We start from the raw sequence: 26,124 nt of genomic DNA, 5'->3' as shown, positions 1-26,124 counted from the left end.
TTCGCGTTATCAAAGGTACACTAGAACGAGTGGTGAAGCCACTGTCATCGTGTTGTAAGAATGAGTGTAAAAATAGTGAAACTTCGTAACCAATCAGTACTTATCCTGATCAAGTTCGATTACCTGTTCTACTTCTTGATAAACTTCAGAACCAGAAACGAAATAAGAGAAACCTCGTTATAACTTCGTAGTATCAGAAGATAATCAGCAGATAAAAAGATAAACGAAATTCACCTCATGGTTCGCCAAGGCTGCTGATTCAATATCAAGTAAGTGGTGTTTATTTTAAGAAAATGTACCTTTTGATTATTACAGCTTTTGTTTGGTCCTTCTGAAAGGTCAAATGAAAGGGGTTTTGGGTTTTTTGGGGTTTTTTTTAGCTTTTTGGCAGATATTTACGCCAAGAATTCCAGGCATTCAACATAAAACTCAAGAAGGCAGTGAAGACAACGTTGGAATCTTTTGAGCGATCTGCTCGGTTTGCAATTCCAAAAGTCCCATGTGGGAATAAATCAGCTCCTTCGTGAAAACTAAGAGTAAAAGTGAAAAGTATAATTGGTCAAACTTCTGCTATTCGCTTTAATTTTTTAACTGTATTTTTTATTTTAGAGTCTTTACACTACACTTGTGAAACAAAATGTGCTCGTTAGCGCTAAATAATGCTTCTAAGACGATTCATAAACAAGTGCTTTCTTACTATTTTGAAAATAGATATAGTTCATAGCACTGTATTTTGAACAAAACACAGTAAACAAAATTGGTAACAAATACTCCAAGCCCTGATGCTGCTCACAGCTTGGTGATGCTTGCAAGAGATGAGGCGAGTATCATTGATATCTGCTAGATTTACTTTATGGACATGGGATCAGAAAACAATTTTATTTATAAGCAGTAGCCACATGTACCCATAGGGTACCTATTTTTAATAGTTCTTATTGTTTGAACATGCATCTGATTTCAGTGACACAAAGTGATTTGACAAAAACGTATGCTGTAATGATGCATTTTAGGTGTTGTGTTGTGTATTGGAACATGGACTTTTCGAACTTTTTTCAAGTGACTTGTATTTATGTTGTTGAATTTTAATGTGACCTATGCAACAAACAAAGCGTCTAACTGAAACATTACTAAAACACAAAAGGAGCACCTTTGAATGAAATGGTGGGATGGCTATGTGCACATCAGGAGCAGGGCTTAGTCGGCTTCTCATCTTTGCTTTTGTCCAAGCTAGAGCAGAGAATCCCACTTTGTGCAGACAAATAGTTGTTGAAAAAAAAAAACAGAAACAATAAAACATATGCTATGCTCAGCACTGGGTAGTCACCAGGGAGCCCACTTCAAAATCTGGAAAATTTCTCATTTTTCTGGAGTTTTCAGCATGCTGTCACACAGATTGGGTACAGCATTTCCAATTCCTCCGTAGGGATTGGGTTTAGTGATGCGATTGATTTCTGGGGCTTCAAATTCAAAAGAGGTGTGGGGGATGTTTAACCCACCTCTAATTTCAGTCTTCAAAATTTCCTAGTGGAAAATGGCGCATGAAATTCTTTGTTAGTCGGTTAAAATGTGCCTCACGTCAGGCCAGTGACCAGTTTCTTCACTGTGTTTATTCATAGTGGGGAAACTTGTCGTAAGATGGGATTTTGATGTGCATTTCCCACAGTTTTAGTGACTTCTGGAAAGCATGAATTTGTTTCCAGTGGTACATTTTATTGTTTATTGTATATAAAGTGCATCATTTGACAGCCTCACCAAGACTTAAAGGAACAGTCCACCGTATTTCCATAATGAAATATGCTCTTATCTGAATTGAGACGAGCTGCTCCGTACCTGTCCAAGCTTTGCGCGACCTCCCAGTCAGTCAGACGCAGTCAGACGCGCTGTCACTCCTGTTAGCAATGTAGCTAGGCTCAGCATGGCCAATGGTATTTTTTGGGGCTGTAGTTAGATGCGACCAAACTCTTCCGCGTTTTTCCTGTTTACATAGGTTTATATGACCAGTGACATGAAACAAGTTCAGTTACACAAATTGAAACGTAGCGATTTTCTGGAAAGTCTGCACTATAATGACAGGCGTACTAACACCTTCTGCGCACTTCGGCAGCGCATTGATATCTGAGCTCCGTATCAATGCGCTGCCGAAGCGCGCAAAAGGTGTTAGTATGCCTGTCATTATAGTGCGGACTTTCCATAGCATAGAAAATCGCTACGTTTCAATTTGTGTAACTGAACTTGTTTCATGTCACTGGTCATATAAACCTATGTAAACAGGAAAAACGCGGAAGAGTTTGGTCGCATCTTACTACAGCTCCAAAAAATACCATTGGCTATGATGAGCCTAGCTACATTGCTAACAGGAGTGACAGCGCGTCTGACTGCGTCTGACTGACTGGGAGGTCGCGCAAAGCTCGGACAGGTACGGAGCAGCTCGTCTCAATTCAGATAAGAGCATATTTCATTCTGGAAGTACGGTGGACTGTTCCTTTAAACTTCACCAAGCATAAACTCTTCTGGATCACAAACATCATCGGTTTGATGTAACTCCAAAACCACTCATGGGGGAGGTCATGTGGTGCTTCATTTCATGGTTATGACTGACATGGATAACATCCAAATGGCATGTTATCTTTGCAGGTTGTCACTGTCGTCATGAGCTGAAGATCCATTAGGTCAAAGTAGGCTTGACAGCTTGTCTTATTTGCTTTGTGTTCTGGTGTAGTGTGGGTGTGTCTCCATCCCCTTCCGCTTTGGGTGTATGGAATGGAGAGAGAGAAATCAGTGTATCTGCCTTATTCAGGAATGTTCCAGTTGGGTGGGCAAATGTCTGAGTCGAAGAGCCCAGAACATGCCTTTACTGCAGTGGATCTTGTAGAATTCATGACATGGGTCACATGGTCAGCTTGTCTTCTCATTTATCTGGTTGTTTCAGGGTGTATTCTGTTTCATGAATACAATGTGTAGTCATGAGCTTGGCATTCTTGCCTCTGTTGTTCAGCTGGTAATCCTGATCTCTTGGTCAATTAAAGATTTGGTGAACTGTACAAAAAACTGGAACATTTTCTTTGGTTTCCACATACCATTTTGTCTCGCTGACAGATGAACATAAGACAATTGAAGCATAACATAAAGAAGAGTTTGTATACTTATGCTTATGGCATATAGTATTAAAGCTAGACTACCTTTCAGATTTTTCAAGTATAGGTCATAAAAAGAATTTTCCCTGACACCCAGTTATTTTTGTTTAGTGGAATGAAAGCTACTGAATTCGAATCACAGACTTCCAATTTTATCAGTTTTTTTTAATAGAACAATGAATGAATTTAAGGCCACATGGCCCTAAATTCTCTGATATTTTTTTCCTGCTTCGCCATGACCCAATTCAAAATACTACATCATGCATCACATGGTGGGCTTTCCCTGTTCGCACAAGACATTGTGGGATACAAATTTGAAACAGGAGAGAAAAATGGAGGACGTGAGTGTGCGAATGAAATGCGGAAGATTGACTACAGTAATGGAAAGCGAGAAGAAAAGACGTTATGTTGCGAAGGAAAGGAAACGCAGGACCAAACTAATAAATATCGGCGGTCAGCGAGCACCTCGGTGTGATCAGCTGTTCATTTAGCAACAGAATGTCGTCACTGCTGGTGCACGGTCAAAGGTAAACCTGTAGATGGCAGTAATGCAACACTGTGGATGCCAGCTGCTGTAAAACCCAAAAGAAGAAGAAGAAGAAGAAGGTAAACCTGTGCATGCGCACACAGACTTCCTCTGTCTGCTTGACTGTGCAAAGTGAGCGATTTCATGCACATTATTTGCTAGGGAATCCCCTCAAATTAATTAACTTCCCAGCCACAGAATGGCCTGTGGGTTGGTTTTTTTTTTTTTTTTGAGATATTACAGAAATAAACATAGACCAAAATGGCCAAATTTCAGAAGGAACTAAATTTCACCGATTTTATGAAACCGAAAGGCCGTCTAGCTTTAAAGGAACAGTCCACCGTACTTCCATAATGAAATATGCTCTTATCTGAATTGAGACGAGCTGCTCCGTACCTGTCCGAGCTTTGCGCGACCTCCCAGTCAGTCAGACGCGCTGTCACTCCTGTTAGCAATGTAGCTAGGCTCAGCATGGCCAATGGTATTTTTTGGGGCTGTAGTTAGATGCGACCAAACTCTCCCGCGTTTTTCCTGTTTACATAGGTTTATATGACCAGTGACATGAAACAAGTTCAGTTACACAAATTGAAACGTAGCGATTTTCTATGCTATGGAAAGTCCGTACTATAATGACAGGCGTACTAACACCTTCTGCGCGCTTCAGCAGCACATTGATACGGAGCTCAGATATCAATGCGCTGCCGAAGCGCGCAGAAGGTGTTAGTACGCCTGTCATTATAGTGCGGACTTTCCATAGCATAGAAAATCGCTACGTTTCAATTTGTGTAACTGAACTTGTTTCATGTCACTGGTCATATAAACCTATGTAAACAGGAAAAACGCGGAAGAGTTTGGTCGCATCTAACTACAGCCCCAAAAAATACCATTGGCCATACTGAGCCTAGCTACATTGCTAACAGGAGTGACAGCGCGTCTGACTGTGTCTGACTGACTGGGAGGTCGCGCAAAGCTCGGACAGGTACGGAGCAGCTCATCTCAATTCAGATAAGAGCATATTTCATTATGGAAGTACGGTGGACTGTTCCTTTAAGGTCTTACTTCTCACTTGTGAAGTCAGAATTAAAGGTATGTCTTGTTCATGTGGTTTGTTGTTGGAGCGAAATGTCCATTTCTCTGCCTTATTAAAAGGTTGAAGGTCATCCTAACTGGGATAGCAAAATTATTTCTGAAGTTCCCATTTGAGATTACAAGTTGAAGGTGTTCTGAATGTTAAATAACATCTATGTATTAAGCATCAGTATTTTGCGATTATAAATATGGTCTGTAAAGCATTTTTATCCGTATGTGTCCAATCACTGGTTGTTCTAATTGAGCTTCAGCCCACAATCTTGCTTGGGGGTGGGGGTGATGGAGTTGAACTCGGTATAGATTTGTTTCCTGTGACAAAGACCATATGAAAAAGCAAACCTTATTGGCTAAACCCAGCTGTGGGGGAAGTGTGATTAAATAGCATGGTTGCGTAATGTGATGTTGTGGTGTTTTATTGTATCGAATAGACTACTGTATCGAATACAGACTGGATATGAAAACCAATGCTTTATCATAATAAGTAGTCTATAAAGAATTATATTTGTGATTGCAATAAAACAAGTCGCTACAGTTGGGCGTATCTCGACAGTAAAACTCATTTAATCTCTAAATAAAATGTGTGGTCATATAAACTGCTTTATATGAGGTTTAGGATGCCTGAAAGCCAGCTGCAGAGTCAGCTCCAAAGCCAGCTTTGCACATCTCACCCATCCATCCATAATTTGATTTTGACTTGAGGGGGAATACAAGATCAATGACTTTTGTTCTCCCTGACCCCTTCCCCCCCACATGCCCTCCATTTTGACAGGTTTTTATTTATAGGAATAACTTTAAAAATGAATAAACTGCAAGTCTTTACATTGACACTGTGCCATCATGCAAAGCTAAACAATGTGACAGTGTACAGAATGTTATTCCACTTAAAGATTACTCTTTTTGTCGACTTGGGAAACTTGATTGTCGGAAAAGGATGTGCCACTGTTAGTCTGGTATTAGGCTGGAAAACTAGAATGAAAGAAAGAAAGAAAGAAAGAAAGAAAGAAAGAAAGAAAGAAAGCTGCCTTCATTATAAAGATATGAAGACTTTCATCACAAAACGCGATAAGCGCCATATTCGAAATTTTGGAACCAATATACATAGGAGGTTGTCAATAGTAAGTTCTATTCATATCTCAAATAATTTTTGTCAAAACACAGCACATCCCATTGCTTTTACTGCATGAATTTCCACTTTTTTTTTAATCAAACTGCGATATCCGCCACTCTAATTTTCTTCCGAATCGTGCTCTATCTGCTCAGCCAGTCAGCGCTCTCGATTTGTCCAACAGGGCGGCACCCATGATCGTTTGAAGTGACGCTGAATCGAGAACTATTCTCTGCCAGAAATGAATGATTTCGATGGATTAGAGGATAAAATTCTGGTTTCACCGAAGCCAAGAAAAGAGGGAGGACTGTAGAATATCATGAGCATGAAATAAAGAAGCAAATAAGGTATTCTGCTGATGGAAAGGTGTCACAAATTGGGTGTACTCACAATGCACGGGACAATCGTTCTCTTTGTCATGCGGACAAACTTTCCAATGATGATTTAGCTTTTAATGCTGGAGAGAAGCAGGTCAGGACATAAAATGGGACAAAAGATTAAAACAGCAAACTATTATTATTTTAGATGAGGCATGCAGGGTTTTCTTGTAAACTGATTTGTGCACATATCTGTATTTTAGTCCTCATCTCATTATCTCTAGCCGCTTTATCCTGTTCTACAGGGTCGCAGGCAAGCTGGAGCCTATCCCAGCTGACTACGGGCGAAAGGCGGGGTACACCCTGGACAAGTCACCAGGTCATCACAGGGCTGACACATAGACACAGACAACAAGTCACACTCACATTCACACCTACGGTCAATTTAGAGTCACCAGTTAACCTAACCTGCATGTCTTTGGACTGTGGGGGAAACCGGAGCACCCAGAGGAAACCCACGCAGACATGGGGAGAACATGCAAACTCCGCAAAGAAAGGCCGTCGCCGGCCACGGGGCTTGAACCCGGACCTTCTTGCTGTGAGGCGACGGCGCTAACCACTACACCACCGTGCCGCCATATTTTAGTCCTGTTGCTAGCTTTAAAAAATTGAGCATGGAGTGAAACCGTCATAGTGCTTTTACCACGTAACGCTTCAGAGCATTCTTGTCACAAAGGGTAAATGCTACAATTAAGTGTAAAGTTTCACATTTATTATGCTTGGGAGGACTTTTTTATTTAAGAAACCATATTGTGACAGTTTACTGCATGCAAAACTTACAGACTTTTGTCATTTATTAATTAACTTGGATATATAGCATTTTGTGAAAAAATGGTCGAATGGATTGATAGCATTTTGAGGAAAAAAAACCCCAAATCATCCATTTTCTGTTGCCGTTTATCCTGTCCTACAGGGTTGCATGCAAACTGGAGCCTATCCCAGCTGACTATGGGTGAGAGGCAGGGTACACCCTGGACAAGTCGCCAGGTCATCGCAGGGCTGCCACAGAGACAAACAACCATTAACACCTACAGTCAATTTAGAGCCACCAATTAACCTAACCTGCATGTCTTTGGACTGTGGGGGAAACCAGAGCACCCAGAGGAAACCCGTGCAGACACGGAGAACATGCAAACTCCATACAGAAAGGCCGGCCGCTGGGCTCAAACCCAGGACCTTCTTGCTGTGAGGCGACAGTGCTAACCACTACACCACCGTGCCGCCCGTTAACAAAATCATAATTTTTATTCATTCTGCATGAGTTAAGGATTTTATCAGAACATCTCATCTCATCTCATTATCTCTAGCCGCTTTATCCTTCTACAGGGTCGCAGGCAAGCTGGAGCCTATCCCAGCTGACTATGGGCGAAAGGCGGGGTACACCCTGGACAAGTCGCCAGGTCATCACAGGGCTGACACATAGACACAGACAACCATTCACACTCACATTCACACCTACGGTCAATTTAGAGTCACCAGTTAACCTAACCTGCATGTCTTTGGACTGTGGGGGAAACCGGAGCACCCGGAGGAAACCCACACGGACACGGGGAGAACATGCAAACTCCACACAGAAAGGCCCTCGCCGGCCCCGGGGCTCGAACCCAGGACCTTCTTGCTGTGAGGCGACGGCGCTAACCACTACACCACCGTGCCGCCCCTTTATCAGAACATGTCATATGATTTAGAGTAGTTTATAATAAACTTTTCAAATAACATTATCAGTTTCATTTTTCAATAATGCACAATAAAAAAATGGATTTTTCTCAAATTAGCAAAACTGGATATATAGTATTTGGCGATGAAAGTCTTCATATGCTGATGTAAATTAGCGTGAAAATCTTTTTGTTTGCGTTTCCCAGATTTGAAGAAAGCTGGGGTCAGCGTGCATGGTTAGGTGGTGTTTACATTAGACCGTATCAGCGGATCATCAGATTAACGTTTTTAAAACGATTCGCGTGCACACAGCAACGCCAATACATGGATACGCTAATTAGACGGCACGTCACATGATCCCAGTGCATATCGGGCATGCGCAAGTCACTCACCACTTGCAAGTGGAAGGATGGCAAGCGAACACCTTCTCCAGCAGATAAACACACCTGGCTGTGATGTTCATGTTCTCACTGAGTTTAAGCGCCTGAAGGAGGTAAATAAGTTGAAATGTGTAAATAAACCTTAGTGCGTCTCAGCGCTTCCTCCTGCGCTCCAAATCACTCCGCCCTGAACAGCGAGTGCCCTCTGGAGGGTGCGCACTCCGGCCCTGCGCAGCTCACAGAGCGCGCGAGTGAAGCGCACAAGCAGTGATTCGGGACTGAGCCGCTGTGTGTGTGATCCCAACGCCAGCGAATCAGGAAGGTGGATGTCACAGTGACGCTGTCCAATGACGACGTCAGCTAGAGCTCAGCACTGCGTTTCCTCGTTCCTCAATGTTTACACAGCACCGGATCAGATACGAACTGGGTTGAATACGTGGGCCCTGGTGGATTCAAGTTGTTCCGCCTGTGGAGTCGTTTCCCGGCGTTTTAATGTGCACGGACAGTGCATCCGCGACGAAAACAAGACGGATACGGTCTAATGTAAACACCACCTTAGTCTTGCTCAAGAGCTCAATGGTGGTATCCTAAAAGGACTTGGAATTAAAATCTCAACATAAACTACTGTAATAATCTTTAATTCATAAAAAAGGTTGACCAAGCTTTTTTTTTTTTGATAACTAGTATATTCATTTCTTGACATGGAAAAAATGGCAAGCCGACTGTTGGTAAAGCAGTTATTTTTAAAATACTTGTTAAATAACAAGTGTATTTTCGAAAAGGTAGTCTTGAAATGCACCCTGCTGGAATAGCACATCTCACTGAATATGTGCTTCTTTCCTTGTGGGGTTTACTATCTTTCTGTCCTGTTAGAAACTACTAAATAATGCAGTGATCCCCATGAGTCCACTGAGAAGTCTGTGTAGGGAGAGGTGAGAAGAGGAGAGAGTGGCGAGGATTGAAGAATTGAGCTGTGGAGAGAAAGCAGGAGGGGAGGGAGGCAAAAAGCGATGCCAGGGTGCATATGGAGCATGCGGGGACAGCTTAGGCAGGTCAGCTGAACTGAATGCAAAAGGCTCTCTGCAGCATTGCATAATTTATGAGCTTCAGGATCAGCTATTGGAGCATAACCACACATTTCGACTGAACACATGGACAACCAATAACCGTATGCAACCATTAAAAATAAATAAAAATTAATCAATATTCAGATATTTCCATATGGCATGGAAGATTGAGCCCAGCTCCATCCCATTTTCATTGGTCTTCCAGGAGATGCATCAACCACCACAGAGACTTCTACAACAATTCCTACAACTGACCTCCAGCCATCTCTGCAGCACTCCAAGGCATTTATGGTAGAGTAGGCACATGAGAGTAAAATGTATATAAATACTCATTTGGAGTTTGGCAAAAGACATTTAAAGAGTCTATGGACTGATTGGTAGAAGTGTGAAGCATTACATCTTGAGGAAACCTGGTCACTTGGCCAATTCCATTCCTCCAGTAAAGGCCAGTGGCAATATCCTGTTTAGCAGCAAAGTCAAGTTTATTTCTATAGCGCTTTTAACAAAAGACATTGTCGCAAAGCAGTTTTACAGAAAATTAAAAACTTTAATAAACATGAGCTAATTTTATCCCTAATAAATGTATTTATCCCTGATGAGCAAGCCTGGCGACAGTGGCAAGGAAAACCTCCCTTCGATGACATGAGGAGGAGAACCTTGAGAGGAACCAGACTCAAAAGGGAACCCATCCTCATTTGGGTGATAACAGATAGCGTGATTATAAAAAATAACTTGCTTCTATAACGGTGTCCTATATAGTCCCAGAGTACAACTGTGTAACCAGGAAATTCATTATAGTTTTCGCATGAAGTCTGTTTGTTGAAATTGATGAAGACTTGAGTGCAAAACTATTTGACAACTGCAGTCCTGAAGTTAGCATGGTGATTGTAGTCCTCAGCCAGCATAGCAAGTGTCCAGAGCCATCTTCCAAGTGCGACTTTCGACTGTCCACATAGGGCCATCCTCCACAGGAGCAATGTGATGAGACTCCAGCCAGACATACTGTAGGGCAGCCTTTCTCAACTGGGGTGCCGTGGCACCCTGGGGTGCTGTCAAAAATGATATATTTGAACATTGAAATAAATAAAATGAATTAAAATTCCAAAAAACGATAGTTACACTAATGCAGATCATCGCCGCCTCATGCATCATCAAAATTTGTCTCACGGCCCCCTTTCCCATGTCACAACGTCACTGCCGGGGTCAGTGTATGGTCAGCGTGACAATTAGCCTACAGGTGTTTTTTTCATTGCCACGCAAAGCATTGTGGGGGGGGGGGCGTCAGGGGATGCAATGTAGGGGTTTTTTTAAGCTTTTTCCACCTTTATTGGATAGGACAGTGTAGAGACAGGAAATGAGCACAAGAGAGACAGGGAGGGATCGGGAAATGACCTCGGGTCGGAATCGAACCTGGGTCCCCGGATTTATGGTATGGCGCCTTATCCACCTGAGCCATGACGCCCCATGCAATGTAGTTTTTGAGTATATTTTATATGGGGGTGCCTTGAGAATTTGCATACTTCTGAAGGGTGCCGTGACTGAAAAAAGGTTGAGAAACGCTGCTGTAGGGCATCAGGATGGAACAAAGTCTTGTCAGAATCATGGGAAAGGTTAACAGATTTGTCCTGATGCACTTGCATGCAGTGCTGCTCTCAGCCTCAAAATATTGTCGGTCACGGCGTTTTCATTTCATATTTTCTCACCGACATTCTGTTGCCAGGACAAAATCAATAAATATAGAACAGTGATTTTTCCGTATTTGAAGACTGATACCTCAGATGCTTAGCAAAGTATTCAAACATACTTTTGTTAATCATTTGAGATTGCAGGCGGCACGGTGGTGTAGTGGTTAGCGCTGTCGCCTCACAGCAAGAAGGTCCTGGGTTCGAGCCCCGGGGCCGGCGAGGGCCTTTCTGTGCGGAGTTTGCATGTTCTCCCCGTGTCCATGTGGGTTTCCTCTGGGTGCTCTGGTTTCCCCCACAGTCCAAAGACATGCAGGTTAGGTTAACTGGTGGCTCTAAATTGACCATAGGTGTGAATGTGAGTGTGAATGGTTGTCTGTGTCTATGTGTCAGCCCTGTGATGACCTGGCGACTTGTCCAGGGTGTACCCCGCCTTTCGCCCGTAGTCAGCTGGGATAGGCTCCAGCTTGCCTGCGACCCTGTAGAAGGATAAAGCGGCTAGAGATAATGAGATGAGATGAGATTTGAGATTACACCCATACTCTGGAAACCCAGGAATAGTGGTCCAGTGACATTCCCCATCCAGCCTAGCTGAGCTTGAGATGTTCTGCAAGGCGGAATGGGCAACGATCCCCAAATCTAAGTGTGCCAAAATTGTAGCATCGTACCCAAAAAAGATGTTGGGCTGTAAATGCTGTAGCCTAAGGATAGAATGAGATGCTTGGTGCTTTGAAGAGTCTCTGTTCTTGTGTTAATGAAGGAAAATAATTAATCGATAAGAATGATGATAAATTAAAGTTTGTGATTTATTGATGCTTTCATATTTGGAAAACATCTATGACAAACATTAAGTACTAAATAGTGTTGTTGTTGTTGTTGTTGTTTTAATAATGAATTTAATGAATTCATCAACACGTGCTAGTGGATATGTATGAAATGTATGTATGCATATATTAATAGAATGATGCCCGTTTGTTTGTGATGCAGGATACTTCATGATACATTAGGAACAGTTTTACCTCTCTAGAGTTGAGACCTTGTCTTCTTTCCTCACTTTGGTTAGGACCGGAAGCTGTCGAAAGTAGAGCGACAACGCTTCAAAGAAGAGGCTGAGATGTTGAAGGGTCTGCAACATCCAAACATTGTACGGTTCTACGACTTCTGGGAATCTCTGCTCAAAGGGAAAAAATGCATTGTTCTGGTGACGGAACTCATGACCTCAGGGACATTAAAAACGTGAGTCAGATCTGCAGACGTGGGGTTTGCCTTGAGACCTATTGATTGTTTGCATGTCAAGTCCTGAACCAAGTCCTCATCAGTGGCTGTGAAATGGCAAATGAGATTGTGTTTGTCATGAATTTTTTTTAAATGCTGATATAATAATAATAACAATAATAATAATAATAATAATAATGTTTGTTATTTTAAAAGTACAGCTGAAAAGCAGGAGCTGATGCTAATTCCGCTGGAGACATCTGAGACGTGGCCCAGTTAGGCTTTGCAGACCATAGAGATATCAATATGTCTGATCTGGTTAGTTAAGATACCCAAGAGAATCCCTGTTGTGCACTGATGTAATAAAAATTTTCTTGTGGACCTTTTAGAGCTCCTGTATGAATGAATATTCCCAAGATCAGCTTATTTAATCATGTCCATTTGGAGACATGTGATCAATTACGTTAACCGCAGACATACAAAGAATAATTTTCTTATTAGTTGTTTGAGTATAACAGTAAGGCTGTTCTATACAAGTAGGGTGACTGGACTCACTAGACAGCACATATGCTGTATTCAGCCTATTAGTGAAACTTGTAGTAATATGACTATGACAAGTGGTTCATTGTCCCTAATTGGACATAACTAAAGAATATTGATGAAGACATCCAAGAAAAATGACCTCAGATTATTTGGGTAATGCAGCTGAACCTAATTAAAGTAATGAACAGGGTGACAAATGAGTTTCTCTTCCATCTGGTTTTAAAAGGAGAACTCATGCCTTTTAGGAGACCATGCGATTTGTTCATGAGCGCAGTGATTTATTATTATTATTTTTTAAATCTCTTTAACTCCATTTTGCTCTGCAGCTATTTGAAGCGCTTTAAGGTGATGAAGCCCAAAGTGTTACGGAGCTGGTGTAGGCAGATCCTCAAAGGCCTTCACTTTCTACACACGCGTGCCCCTCCTATAATCCACCGGGACTTGAAGTGTGATAACATCTTCATCACTGGTCCAACAGGCAGTGTGAAAATCGGAGACCTGGGCCTGGCCACACTTAAGAGAGCCTCTTTTGCGAAGAGTGTCATTGGTAAGATACCAGTGCAATACAAGTATAGAATTAGGCAATGTTGTAGTCGAGTTATTAAACCTCAAATCCAATTCCAGTCTCGAGTCCCCAGTGTTGGAGTCCAAGTCGAGTCCGAGAACAAGACTCCACCCGCACCATTTGATGGTGGCTGTTTTAGTGTCATTAACATTAGTTTGTTCCTGAACATGACGTATGAACAGGTGAATGTGCTTCTCTTTGTCAGGGAGTGTGAAGTATTCTGTCAGAGACGGTTGGGAGATGGATGTAAGTGCAGAAGGTGTGTTTATTAATACAAGTGAAGACAGGTAAACAATCCAGAACGGCAGGCAAAATCATAAAACAGTGAAACAGGAAATCAGGGATCAGGAAACCAAACAAAGAAGTAAGGCTCGGTAATGTGTCAGCAACGCAACTCAATACTTCGCAAAGTAAGTGTGTTTTCACAGTTTTTATATAGGTGCACTGATTGCGCCTTAATCCTGTGCAGGTGCAAGTCGTTTACGGCGCACGTGCGAGAGTCCACTTGGCGCGCGCACAGTTCGGAGCGCGACTGAGAGTCTATTTGATGCACCTGCCAAGTTGCGCAGGTGTGACACTCTAGGACGAAATTAATTCAAAAATGAATGTAAATATAAATATCTTATGCCAAATTATTATGGCATGTTGCAAAAAATAAAGAAAAAACCAGAGTCCTCGTCTCCAATTTACGAATCCGAATGCAGTTAATGCACGAGTCCAAGTCATCAGTGCTCAAGTCCAAGTCAAGTCACAAGTCCTTAACATGAGGGCATGAGTCGGACTCGATTCTAAAAGCCTGGAATTCGGTTTTACTGTCATATAAAGTGCAATTTGACTGCCACATGTGGAGTATATTGCTAGTCTATCTTCTATGCGATATTATGACCTTTCTAGCAGTCCAGGAGTGAGTGAAAAAAAAAAATAGCAGATTCTCTTGAGAAAAATCTAAACTTCTTGCATACAGCAAACAACACTGAAGTCATAGCAGCCTTCATGCCTGTTTTGCAAAATAATGGCAATATTATATTCAAACTTGAAAAACTTTCTTATTAATACTTAGGGGTATTAAAGAATGTAACCTGTATGGCAGAGTTGGGTTTATTTGCTTTTTTTGGTACAGTTGCATAAATATGCATGCTTATCTTTGTAGCATTTTATTTATGCACTGAACAAAATTTTCTTGACCCTCACAAGGTAATAAAAACAAGCATTTTTTAAAAATAGAAAATATCAACGCAAGTCCAGCACCATGAAAACAAACATGAATATGGAAATCTCATCGGCAGCCAAAAACTGTAATGTTTCTGCATGAAACGTTTAATGCAGTCTTAAAGCAGTCATATCAGATCCTGAACTGTTGCTTGAGCCTGCTTGTGGATTTGATTTGTCCTTACGTCTGACCCTTTGGTCTTTTGTCCCTTGCTTTCAGGCACTCCAGAGTTCATGGCCCCAGAGATGTATGAGGAGCACTATGACGAGTCAGTGGATGTGTATGCCTTTGGCATGTGTATGCTGGAGATGGCCACATCAGAATATCCCTACTCGGAGTGCCAGAATGCTGCCCAGATCTACAGAAAAGTCACCAGCGTGAGTCCTGCTTTTCCGTTACTGACACCAACACCTAACCTTAGAAGCTCTACATCACCATTTATGATGTGCATGCTATACATCAAACATACACACATTGATGTACACTGATCAGCCATGTGAAGTGAATAATGTTGATTATCTCATTACAATGGCACCTGTCAAAGGGGTGGGATATATTAGGCAGCAAGAGAACAGTCAGTTCTTGAAGTTGATGTGTTGGAAGCAGGAAAAATGGGCAAGAGTAAGGATCTGAATGACTTTGACAAGGGCCAGATTGTGATGGCTAGATGACTGGGTCTGAGCATCTCCAAAATGGCACATCTTGTGGGGTTTTCCCGGTATGCAGTGGTTAGTACCTACTAAAAGTGGTCCAAGGAAGGACAACCGGTGAATCGGTGACAGGGTCATGGGTATTAAAGGCTCACTGAGTCTCATGGGGCATGAAGGCTAGCCCATATAGTCCAGTCCCACAGTTTGTGCTATATTAGCTCTTCTGTGAGATTGGACCATATGGGCTAGCCTTCATGCTCCATGTGAATCAATGAGCCTTTGACACCCTGTTGCTGGTTCATGGGTTGTCCTTCCTTGGAACACTTTTGGTAGGTACTAATCACTGCATACCAGGAACACCCCACAAGATATGCTAATTTGGAGATGCTCAGATCCAGTCATCAAAATTTGGCCCGTGTCAAAGTCACCCAGATTCTCACGCTTGCCCATTTTTCCTGCTTCCAACACATCAACTTTGTGAGAACTGACTGTTCGCTTGCTGCCTAATATATCTCACGCTTTGACAGGTGCCACTGTAATGAGAATTAAATAATATTGGCTGGCGTTGAGTGGTATATCGGATATATTCCATTCAGCTAGCATGATCTTGAACGAGTCAAAGATGAGCCATTATTATTATTATTATTATTATTATACATACACATTCAGTGGAACAAAAGTCTCTCAAAATCTTTTGTATTTAACGAAGCAAACCTGGTGGCCATGTTTGTTTACAAATTGTCACAGTCACTAGCACAAATGTTTTACGTGTAATGGCATTTTCTTATAGCATTTTCAATTGACTGTGACAGTTTACTGTGGGCACTGCCGGCGAACAAAGAAATGCATCTGTGCATGCGCAGCAGAAAACTTTCTCATTATCCCCCGCCCAAATGAAGTTTGGTGGGGGATACAGAAACGGGTTCCAGCCGTCCGTCCGTCTTGCAGTCTGTCCAATCACGTTTTCGTTTCCGGGCCATATCTTTAAAACTACTGAAGATATCTTCATGAAACGTTGTATACATATCAAGCAGCATGGCATGGGAACTGGTGCCTTTTGCTATTTTGGATTTAAAAAAAAAAAATATATATATATATATATATATATATATATATATATATATATATATATTTCAAATTTTTATATTAAAAGAAATAGATTTTGACTTTGTTTCTAAAAGCAGTGTTTGTTTCCAGAGCATATATCCAAAACTATTCATGATACTGATTTGAAACTTGGTATACATGTTAACAAGGTGATGTAGATGTGCCTTTTCATACTAAGAAATTTGAGAAATTTTAATTTTTCATGTTTCCATGAAAACAATTTCAGACTTAGTCTCTCAGGTTAGTTTTAGGCGTAAGTTTTGTTTCCGGAGCAGAACTTGAAAACTACAGTATGAGTGGTATGGTCTTGAAAGTTGGTATATGTGTTGATTAAGTAATGTATGTGCCTTTTGATACTAAGAAATATGAGAAATTTTCATTTTTAGCTCACCTGGACCAAAGGTCCGGTGGGTTTATGCCATGGGCTGCTGAGGTCAGTGTAAAGAGGTAGGGTTGGTTTCCTGCAGCAGAACTTGAAAAATGTGACAAATAATAGCTTGAAACTTGGTATATAGGGCGGGGGATATAGATGACTCTGTCGTCTTGTTGAATATTCGCATCAGCTCCGACGTCTGACGTCATGTTGTCTTGACAGCCATGCAATATCTTAAACCATATTCAGCGCTCATTCTCCATTGGGTAAAGTGACATGATACACGTAGGATAAGCGATATGCTAACAATATTGCATGCTATCAAACCAAATGAATGAAACTTGCTAGAAGGGAATAGAATACATGTTTTTATTTCATCGAAAAAGTGTCCTGTATGTATAATGCTGCGTTCATGTGCTATGGGAATTATGGTAAATACCAAACGCCGACATGGAAAGCACACATGAACGCCCCCTCTTGTGGTATTTTCCACTGGGCAACTCGTAGAAGATTTTGATACACGAGTTGCCGAGATGAGATGAACTTTAACCTTTTCAATATGGCGGCGAGCAGTACAAGACACTTGAATGTTAAGCATTGTACGCTACTAAAGTTTTTTTTTTACTAGTACTAGTGGGTAGTTTTTTGTGTCTATGCAATGTTGCGTCATTAACAAGTCTAATATAATACGTTAGAAATCCGTTTCCTTTAAAAATGTGTTGTTATGGTTTGTTTTTACCTATCCAGAGCAGACGCTATTGCTAACGATAGCTAACTAACTATTGCTAACTTGAATCTGGTCCACCATCTTTAATTTGTCAACAACAACAAAAGCATGTGAACACAACACACTGGTAAATACCACTTCCCAACTGGAAAATATCATCTTCCCATAGCACATGAACGCAGCATAATAATCAATCTTATTCACTTCACGTGTCAGTGATTTTAATGTTATGGTTGATCGGTGTATGTCAATACATCAAAATTAGTCTACTGTTATGGCTCTAAATTACTGTGACTTTTCATGGCAGAACATGAATTGTTTAGTCCACTTGTCTACAGCCTGGCAACATCAACAATCTGGACTGTTTAACGATGCTAAAAAAATTCCTAAAATAATACAAAGTGTGTTTCAAGCTGTTGATTATTGGAAAGATTGTTGGACCGAAAGACGTTAGCCATTAACTTCAGTGCAATAACCGCCAGCGTTCTTGTTTGAAAACCTATAAATAGATGTGTAAGCTGTGAGCATTGTCAGTCTGTTTAGTCATTGAACTGAATTCTAGGAAAATCACAGTGAATAGCTCAGGCCATTTATTTGCATGGCCGGTCGCCTTCAGACAGCTCTTTTGACTTGCTTGGCAGTATGTTTTTCAATCCAAATATAATACCACTTGTATCCAGACATATAATGTTAATAAATTGCCACCACATTGCGTTTGAATACTGCAGGTGCAGGATGGCTTGGGTATTGATTTTAGTGGAAATACTCCTTTAACAACTGCATTATCTATTCAGGAGGCTTTCCTTTTTCATTCATGCATTTTCCTTCTCACTCTGCTCTCTTTCTTGTTTAGAAGCATTACTATGTTGCTTGCATTTTGTAATTTTAATCTCTCGTGTTCTGCTTGGGCACTGCTTAGAATGCCCTGCACATAAAAACAGATTTATTTGATTGTCAGTCATGTCATCTTAATTATTTTAAATTTCGGCATATTTTAAAGTGTAGACAATTTCCAGTTGTAGTACTGTCAGGCATGTAATAAGTTAGAGCATATAACTCGCTCTCGTTCTTTTTTTTTTAAGGTGCAATTTTAGTGGGACCACCAAATTGTTTTGTTTTTATTTTCTTATTACTTGTACAATAACAGTGCTATCCCCCTTTTATGAGAATAAGTTTCATTAAGCTATATGACTGCAATAAACAACAGAAAAAAACTGATATGCTGCTGCACATTGCCAGTGATGATCCTCTTGATTAAGGTCCTGGTGGATTTTCACTATTGTTTAGTATTATGTCCTGTTTAAACAAGCAGTGGAGAAGGGGGGGAACCCCACACACAAAGCTATCACATCCGAACATCTTGCCCTCCCCACTTTCTTTGCAATTTATTCTCCTTTCCTTTTTTCTTTTCTTCCTAGGGGGTGAAGCCTGCAAGCTATAACAAAGTCAAGGATCCTGAGGTCAAGGAGATCATTGGCGAGTGTATTTGCCAGAATAAGGAAGAGCGGTGAGTGAAGCGTGTGCGTGCGCATGCGTGTGCAAAGTGGGCAGGAAGGGAGAAAGAGTAGTGAATGATGTTTGCTGGCTTGCTTGCTCTTCCTACTGTCCAAGGTGGCCATCTATCTATACACCAACTCCATTCTACTGGCTTGTCGCAAATGGGCACTCTTCCACACCTCCAATTTCATCATCTCCACTAGCCAAGAACAAAAACTACTGCTTGCATAGTACTTAGTTCAGTAAAGGAAGGTAAGGGGAGGGGAGTGTTGTTCTAAATTTGGTTGCATATCTCAGTGTCCTTGTGCTGGATAAACTTCCATAGACACTATTGTAGAAGTAGGTGGTACCGGTATTTATTCTGTTTTTTCATGAAGTACTCTTTGGCTCTTGCAGGTTCAAGCTACCTCTTGTGTATTTGTACTATTGTACAAATACACTGTAGTGACTGACTCGAACAGGAGTCTGGTGAAAGCACTACTACAGACTGAACTATATCTGCATCTATAGCAAGATGTTCTTTTCGGGTACAACCAAAGGACTTGCATCCTCTCACCTTCACGTCTGCATAAACTGGCCTACAGTATTGACTCGGAGTTAGCCCTTTAATCCAAGGGAAGCTTTATAGGTGTTTTTTCAGACAAATAGCAGCTGTTGTACTTTAGTCTCATCAGTTTAAAAATCAGTTTGAATTTGCGACTGTACTTTGCCTTATTTATCCTGGCTTATTGGTGTGTATTTGCTGTTTCTTTCTCCTGCTTTGCCGGGATCCCATTGCACTGATTAGTTTAGTGGCAATCAGTTCACTTTGTAAAAATTTAGAGTTGGTATTAAGATATTTAACAGTTATTCCATGAAATTGAGTCATACATGAGCTAATAAGCCATGTACAGTTGTGGTCAGAAGTTTACATACAGTGACATGAATGTCATCTTGGATATGAATGTCATGGCAATATTTGGGCTTTCAGTAATTTCTTTGAACTGTTTTCTGTGTCGAAATGTATAGCATACATCTTTCATTAAAAAAAAGACTAGAATTTGGTGCACAAGTTTTAATTTTCTTTGGGTTTTCTGAAATCAACACAGAGTCAAAATTATACATAGAGAGTCAAAAATATACATACAGCACACCTAATATTTGGGTAAAATGTCTCTTCGCAAGCTTCACCTTGACCAAACATTTTCGTTGACCTTGAACAAGTTTCTGGCAGAATTCTGGTTGGATATTTCACGAGCCTTCATGGTAGAATTGCCAGAGTTCAATTAAATTAGCGTTTTTTGCTTGGCATGGACTCGACTTATAAGCACAGTCCATATATTTTCAATAGGATTGAAGTCAGGGCTTGTTTTAAGCTTAATGTTAGCCTGCTTTATCCTCCACAACCAGCTCTGATGCGCATTTGGGTTTATTGTCCTGTTGTAAGTCCCAAGTCGTGTTTAAGTTTCTGATGGCTTATGCTGAAGAATTCTGAGGTAGTCCTCCTTCATTATTTCATCCACTTTGTGCAATGAACCAGTTCCACTGGCAGCAAAACAGCCCCAGAGCATGATGATCTTACCACCACCACCACCAGCTGGTACAGTGTCCCTCTGTACATGGTGATCATTGTGGCCAAACAACTCAATTTTTGTCTCATGTGACCATACAGCTTTCCTCCAGAAGGCTTTTTCTTTGTCTCTGTGGTCAGCTTCAAACTTTTTAGTTAAGCTTGAAGGTATCAGTTTTGGAGCAGGGGGTTATTTCTTGGATAGCAGCCTCTTATTCCATGGTGATGTAAAACTTACTGAACTGTAGACAGTGATCCATCAGCTTCCAGTTCATGGCATGGCCATGGTGGTTCCCAGGTTGTTCCTGACCATCCAAACCGATTTCCTTTCAGCTGAGGGTGACAGTTTGGGTTTTCTTGAAGCAAAGTGGCTTGGCAAAGTGACTACACCTCACAATAACTTGCATACAGTTGTTTGAACTGATCTTGGAATTTGCAGTTGTTTAGAAATGGCTCCAAGAGATATTCTGTAGTTGTGTATATCTGCGATCCTCTTTCTCAGATCTGCACTGAGAAATTTCCCATTTTACTGTGTGTTGGTCAATCCAATGAGTGCTGTAAACAAACCCATTTTATGAAGGCACAGAGAAGCTACCAGCTGTAGTCAATCATGATCACTAACAGGAAGTTAAGAGACCTCGGCCTTGGCAATGTTAAAGACATTTTGGAAGTTTCAGCGCTTCTGAATTAATAATCTAAGTGAGCATACTAGTGCATCTCAAAAAATTAGAATATTGTGAAAAAGTTCAATATTTTCCATCAGTTATTTAAGAAAGTGAAAATGTTATATATTATAGACTCATTACACATAAACTAAAATGTTTCAAGCATTTTTCTATTTTAATTTTAATCAGTATGGCATACAGTACAAAAACAAAAAAAACCCATCTCAAAATATTAGAATATTTCATTTCGAGTTTGAGTAAAACAGTATGAACACAGTGTATCTCTCGGTCTAGTTCAGTACACACAACCACAATCATGGGGAAGACTGCTGACTTGACTGTTATCCAGAAGATGATCACTGATGCCCTCCACAAGGAAGGTAAGCCACAAAAGGTCATTGCTGAAAAGGGTGGCTGGAAAAGGTGCACAAGCAACAGGGATGGCCGCAGTCTTGAGAGGATTGTCAAGAAAAGTTGATTCAAGAACTTGGGAGAGCTTCACAAGGAGTGGACTGAGGCTGGTGTCAGTGTATCAAGACCCATCACGAAGAGACATCTTCAAGAAAGGGGATACAACTTTCGCATTCCTAATATCAAGCTACTCCTGAGCCAGAGACAATGTCAGAAGTGTCTTATCTGGGCTAAGGAGAGAAAGAAATGGACTGTTGCTCAGTGGTCCAAAGTCCTCTTTTCAGATGAAAGTACATTTTGCATTTAATTTGGAAATCACGGTTCTAGAGTCTGGAGGAAGAGTGGAGAGGCTCAGAATCCAAGGTGTTTGAAGCCCAGTGTGAAGTTTCCACAGTCGGTGATGATTTGGGGTGCCATGTCATCTGCTGGTGTTGGTCCACTGTATTTTATCAAGTCCAAAGTCAACACAGCCATCTACCAGGAGATTTTAGAGCACTTCATGCTTCCAACTGCTGACGAGCTTTTTGGAGATGCTGATTTCCTTTTCCAGCAGGACTTGGCACCTACCCACAGTGCCAAAACTACTACCAAATGGTTTGCTGACCATGATATTAATACTGTGTTTGATTGGCCAGCCAACTTGCCTGACCTGAACCCCATAGAGAATCTATGGGGTATTGTCAAGAGGAAGATGAGAAACACCCGACCCAAAAATACAAATATGCTGAAGGCCACCATCAAAGCAACCTGGGCTTCAATAACACCTCAGCAGTGCCACAGACTGATCACCTCCATGCCACACCACATTGATACAGTAATTCATGGTAAAGGAGCCCCAACCAAGTATTGAGTGTATAAATGAATATACTTTTCAGAAGTTGGACATTTCTGTATTGTAAATCCTTTTTTTGATTGATCTTAGGGAATATTCTAATAATTTGAGATACTGGATTTCTGATTTTCATGAGCTATAAGCCATAATCATCAAAATTAAAACAAAAAAGGCTTTAAATATTTCACTTTACATGTAATGAATATAGAATATATGAAAGTTTACCTTTTTGAATTAAATTATGAAAAAAAGGAACTTTTTCATGGTATTCTAATTTTTTGAGATGCACTAGTATGTACATTTTTGACCCTGTGTTGATTTCAGAAAACCCAAAGAAAATTAAAACTTGTGCACCAAATTCTAGTGTTTTTTTAAAAGATGTATGCTGTACACTCATTCTGCCACATAAAAAGAACAGTTCAAAGAAATTACTGAAAGCCCAAATATTGCCATGACATTCATATCCAAGATGACATTCATGTCCCTGTATGTAAACTCCTGACCACAAGTGTATGACGAGATTAAGTGGAATAACTGTTTAGTTCTATCCACATTCACTGGATTTTGAGAAACAGAATCTCATAAAAACAGAATTTTTATGTTTTGTTTTTTTTTGCAAATTTGATAAATAAAAACTTGATACAAAACGCCCGACAAAATAATTTCCGCTTAGGATGTAAACAAACCAGTGAAATGACTGTACTAATTTGTGAAAAATGCTGCAATAACAATTCTTGAAAAATAATAAAACGATATGTTCTTACCATCAAATACGTTCATTCCATATTTTGTTGCTTTTTTGTTGTATTTTTGGGGGGTTTTCTTCTTCTTTAGGGTTTTTTGGTGGTTGGCAAACCAACTTAAAGGTGCATTACTGCTACTGACTGGGCTGGAGTGTGGAACAGGAGATATTGGTGGGGACGACTCTTTTAGCTATTTCTGTTTCTTTTAAATACTTGATAAAATCTTTTTGGCGTTTTGTTTTCAAGTAGAGCATTTGTTTCATCCTTCGTTGGTTCAGCAACATGCGCCGCCATTTTGTTTTTCTCTACTCACGGTATATGAGCTGATAGCCTCGTAGTAGAGTAGCCAATCAGAGCGCGCGATTGCTTCATATCCAGTGAATGTGGATAGAATAATTTTAATTATACAACAGTTAGTCCTGATCCGCTAATTTGATTGGTCAAGCAGCATTTAAAGAGTGTTTATATTTGCTACAATGGCACTGGGAAGGTTTACTGTGTGTATCATGCTGCTCATTTGTAAAACACAGATACTTTTCAGGAATATAACTGCCTATAATTGACTTGAAATATAAAAGGTTGTCAGGTGAAGTTGAAAAGGATGAAGGGACACCACTTTTACCAGAAGCACCTATACAAATGAAGGGACACCACTTTTACCAGAAGCACCTATACAAATCAATGTGAGCTAGCTAGCTGGCATGCTATAAAGGGGGTGTGGCTTATTCAGGATATGTTTCCATTAGTGGCGCAAAACCAAAAACAGAACATTTGGCCATGTTTTGTCTGAAAGGTCACTTGATATTTTCTTGTTTACAGAATTGTTGGATGAAAACAATATTGCACTTGCAGTCATATGATTGTACTGAAGATTGGTCAGAGAGCATTGATTGATTTGATTTTGTTTTTCTCAAGCAGCATGGCTTTTATAGTAATTCAAATGATAGTTTTATTAATGTGCTCATGTTATGACTTCTATAGTAACTTGTTCACAGGAACTTGTATGATGGCTAATAAATGGATTTTAACAGGAGAAAATCAGTTGCAACAGACTATGGCTCACAATAATACCCTAATTATGACCCTGTGACTCTTCTTCAGCTATTCCATTAAGAACCTACTGAATCATGCATTCTTTGCGGAGGACACGGGTGTGCGAGTGGAGCTGGCTGAGGAAGATGATGGAAGGAAGGCCTCCATTGCACTCAAGTTGTGGGTGGAGGACCCACGTAAGCTGAAGGGCAAGTACAAGGACACCGGCGCCATTGAGTTTACCTTTGATCTTGAGAAGGAAGTGCCCGAAAGCGTGGCTCAAGAGATGGTGAGCAATGTTGCTTTTCGTTGCAGCACTTAAGTTATAATAAAACTGGTATCATCTTTTCTGATTTGTGCCAGTTTGACTAGTATCATGAGTAACACTCATTTCATTACCTGCATTAGCATGATTTTGCTGGGATCTCGTCCCCAACACTCAGCTCTCTCTTCCTCAACTGTCATGCCATCTGTCTCACTGACTGACTCCTGGAACTGACAGTACCACTTTATGTGCATTTTCCTTTCATGGTTGACTGCAACTGTAATTTGAAATCAAACTAATATCCTTTTAATTTACTTCATGACATTTCATGCAAGTCATTCAATTTGTGTTAATTCAGTATTCCAGGTTCAGTATGTTCCCTGGACATGATTTGATTCAGATTATTTCAGATATTCTTTCTGGTTCTATTTTTAGTAAGGCCAGTCTACCAAATACAGTAGCTACAAAGCAGGTGCAGAGCAACCTTTCTTGCATATGGGCACAAAGTGACAATATACAGATTTCCAACCATAATATACAGTAATCTAGAAAAATTCAAAACATAAGGGAGTCACAGTCAGAAACCAGGGCTTTCCTGCAAGCAGTGTTGTAGTCGAATCACTAAACCTCGAGTCCAAGTCCAGTCTCGAGTCTCCAGTGTTCAAGTCCGAGTTAAGTCCAAGTCATTGAAAAAAATTTTGAGTCGAATCCGAGAACAAGACTCCAACCGCACCATTTGACGGTGGCTGTTTTAGCGCCACTAACATGAGTTTGTTCGTGAATATGACGTATGAGCAGGTGAATGTGCTTTCTCTTTGTCAGGGAGTGTGAAGTATTCTGTCAGACATGGTTGGAAGTGCAGAAGGTACGTTTATTAATACAAGTGAAGACAGGTAAACAATCCAGAATGGCAGGCAAAATCGTAAAACGGTGAATCAGGCAATAAGTCGAGCGAGGCACAAACAGGCTATCGTAGACTCGGCAAAATAAAAGACGAGAAACAGGAAATCAGGGATCAGACAACCAAACAAAGAAATAAGGCTTGGTAATGTGTCAGCAATGCAACTCGGTACTTCTCAAAACAAGTGGGTTTTCACAGTTTTTATATAGGCTCGCTGATTGCACCTTAATCCTGTGCAGATGTGAGTTATTTACAGCGCGCACGCAAGAGTCCGCTTGGTGTGCGCGCTGTCCGGAGTGTGCCTAAGAGTCTATCTGATGCAGGTGCCAAGGTGTGCAGTTGTGACACTCTTGCACAAAATTAGTACAAAAATTAATGTAGATATAAATATCTTATGCCAAATTATTATTATGGCATGCTACAAAAAGTAAAGAAAAAATCCAAGTCCTCATCTCCAATTTACGAGTCCGAATGCAATTAATGCACAAGTCCGAGTCATCCATGCTCAAGTCTGAATCAAGTCACAAGTCCTTAAAATCAAGTTGGACTTGAGTCCGAGTCCTAGACTTGAATACTACAAGCCTGCCTGCAAGAATAAGATGTATTGATGGATACAGGGGCAGCACGGTGGTGTAGTGGTTAGCACTGTCGCCTCACAGCAGGAAGGTCCTGGGTTCAAGCCCAGCCGCCGGCGAGGGCCTTTCTGTGTGGAGTTTGCATGCTGTCCACATGGGTTTCCTCCGGGTGCTCCAGTTTCCCCCACAGTCCAGGTTAGGCTAATTGGTGGCTCTAAATTGACCATAGGTGTGAATGGTTGTCTGTG

General features: G+C 40.8%; 1 protein-coding gene across 5 annotated transcripts in view; it reads left to right on the top strand.

Annotated features, from left to right (window-relative positions):
• The window catches only part of LOC132892975 (serine/threonine-protein kinase WNK2-like), a 137,904-nt gene that overhangs the window by 21,510 nt on the left and 90,270 nt on the right, over positions 1-26,124 (top strand). For all 5 annotated transcript variants that reach the window (XM_060931597.1, XM_060931596.1, XM_060931594.1 and 2 more), the window contains exons 2-6: positions 12,080-12,252; positions 13,101-13,321; positions 14,769-14,926; positions 18,825-18,913; positions 24,205-24,424. In XM_060931597.1, coding sequence (XP_060787580.1) covers positions 12,080-12,252; positions 13,101-13,321; positions 14,769-14,926; positions 18,825-18,913; positions 24,205-24,424 — 861 coding nt within the window. The remainder of the gene's footprint in view (positions 1-12,079; positions 12,253-13,100; positions 13,322-14,768; positions 14,927-18,824; positions 18,914-24,204; positions 24,425-26,124) is intronic.

Source organism: Neoarius graeffei, chromosome 10 (assembly GCF_027579695.1).
Source record: "Neoarius graeffei isolate fNeoGra1 chromosome 10, fNeoGra1.pri, whole genome shotgun sequence".
NCBI lineage: Eukaryota > Metazoa > Chordata > Actinopteri > Siluriformes > Ariidae > Neoarius > Neoarius graeffei.
This window is presented reverse-complemented; position numbering and strand designations above follow the sequence as displayed.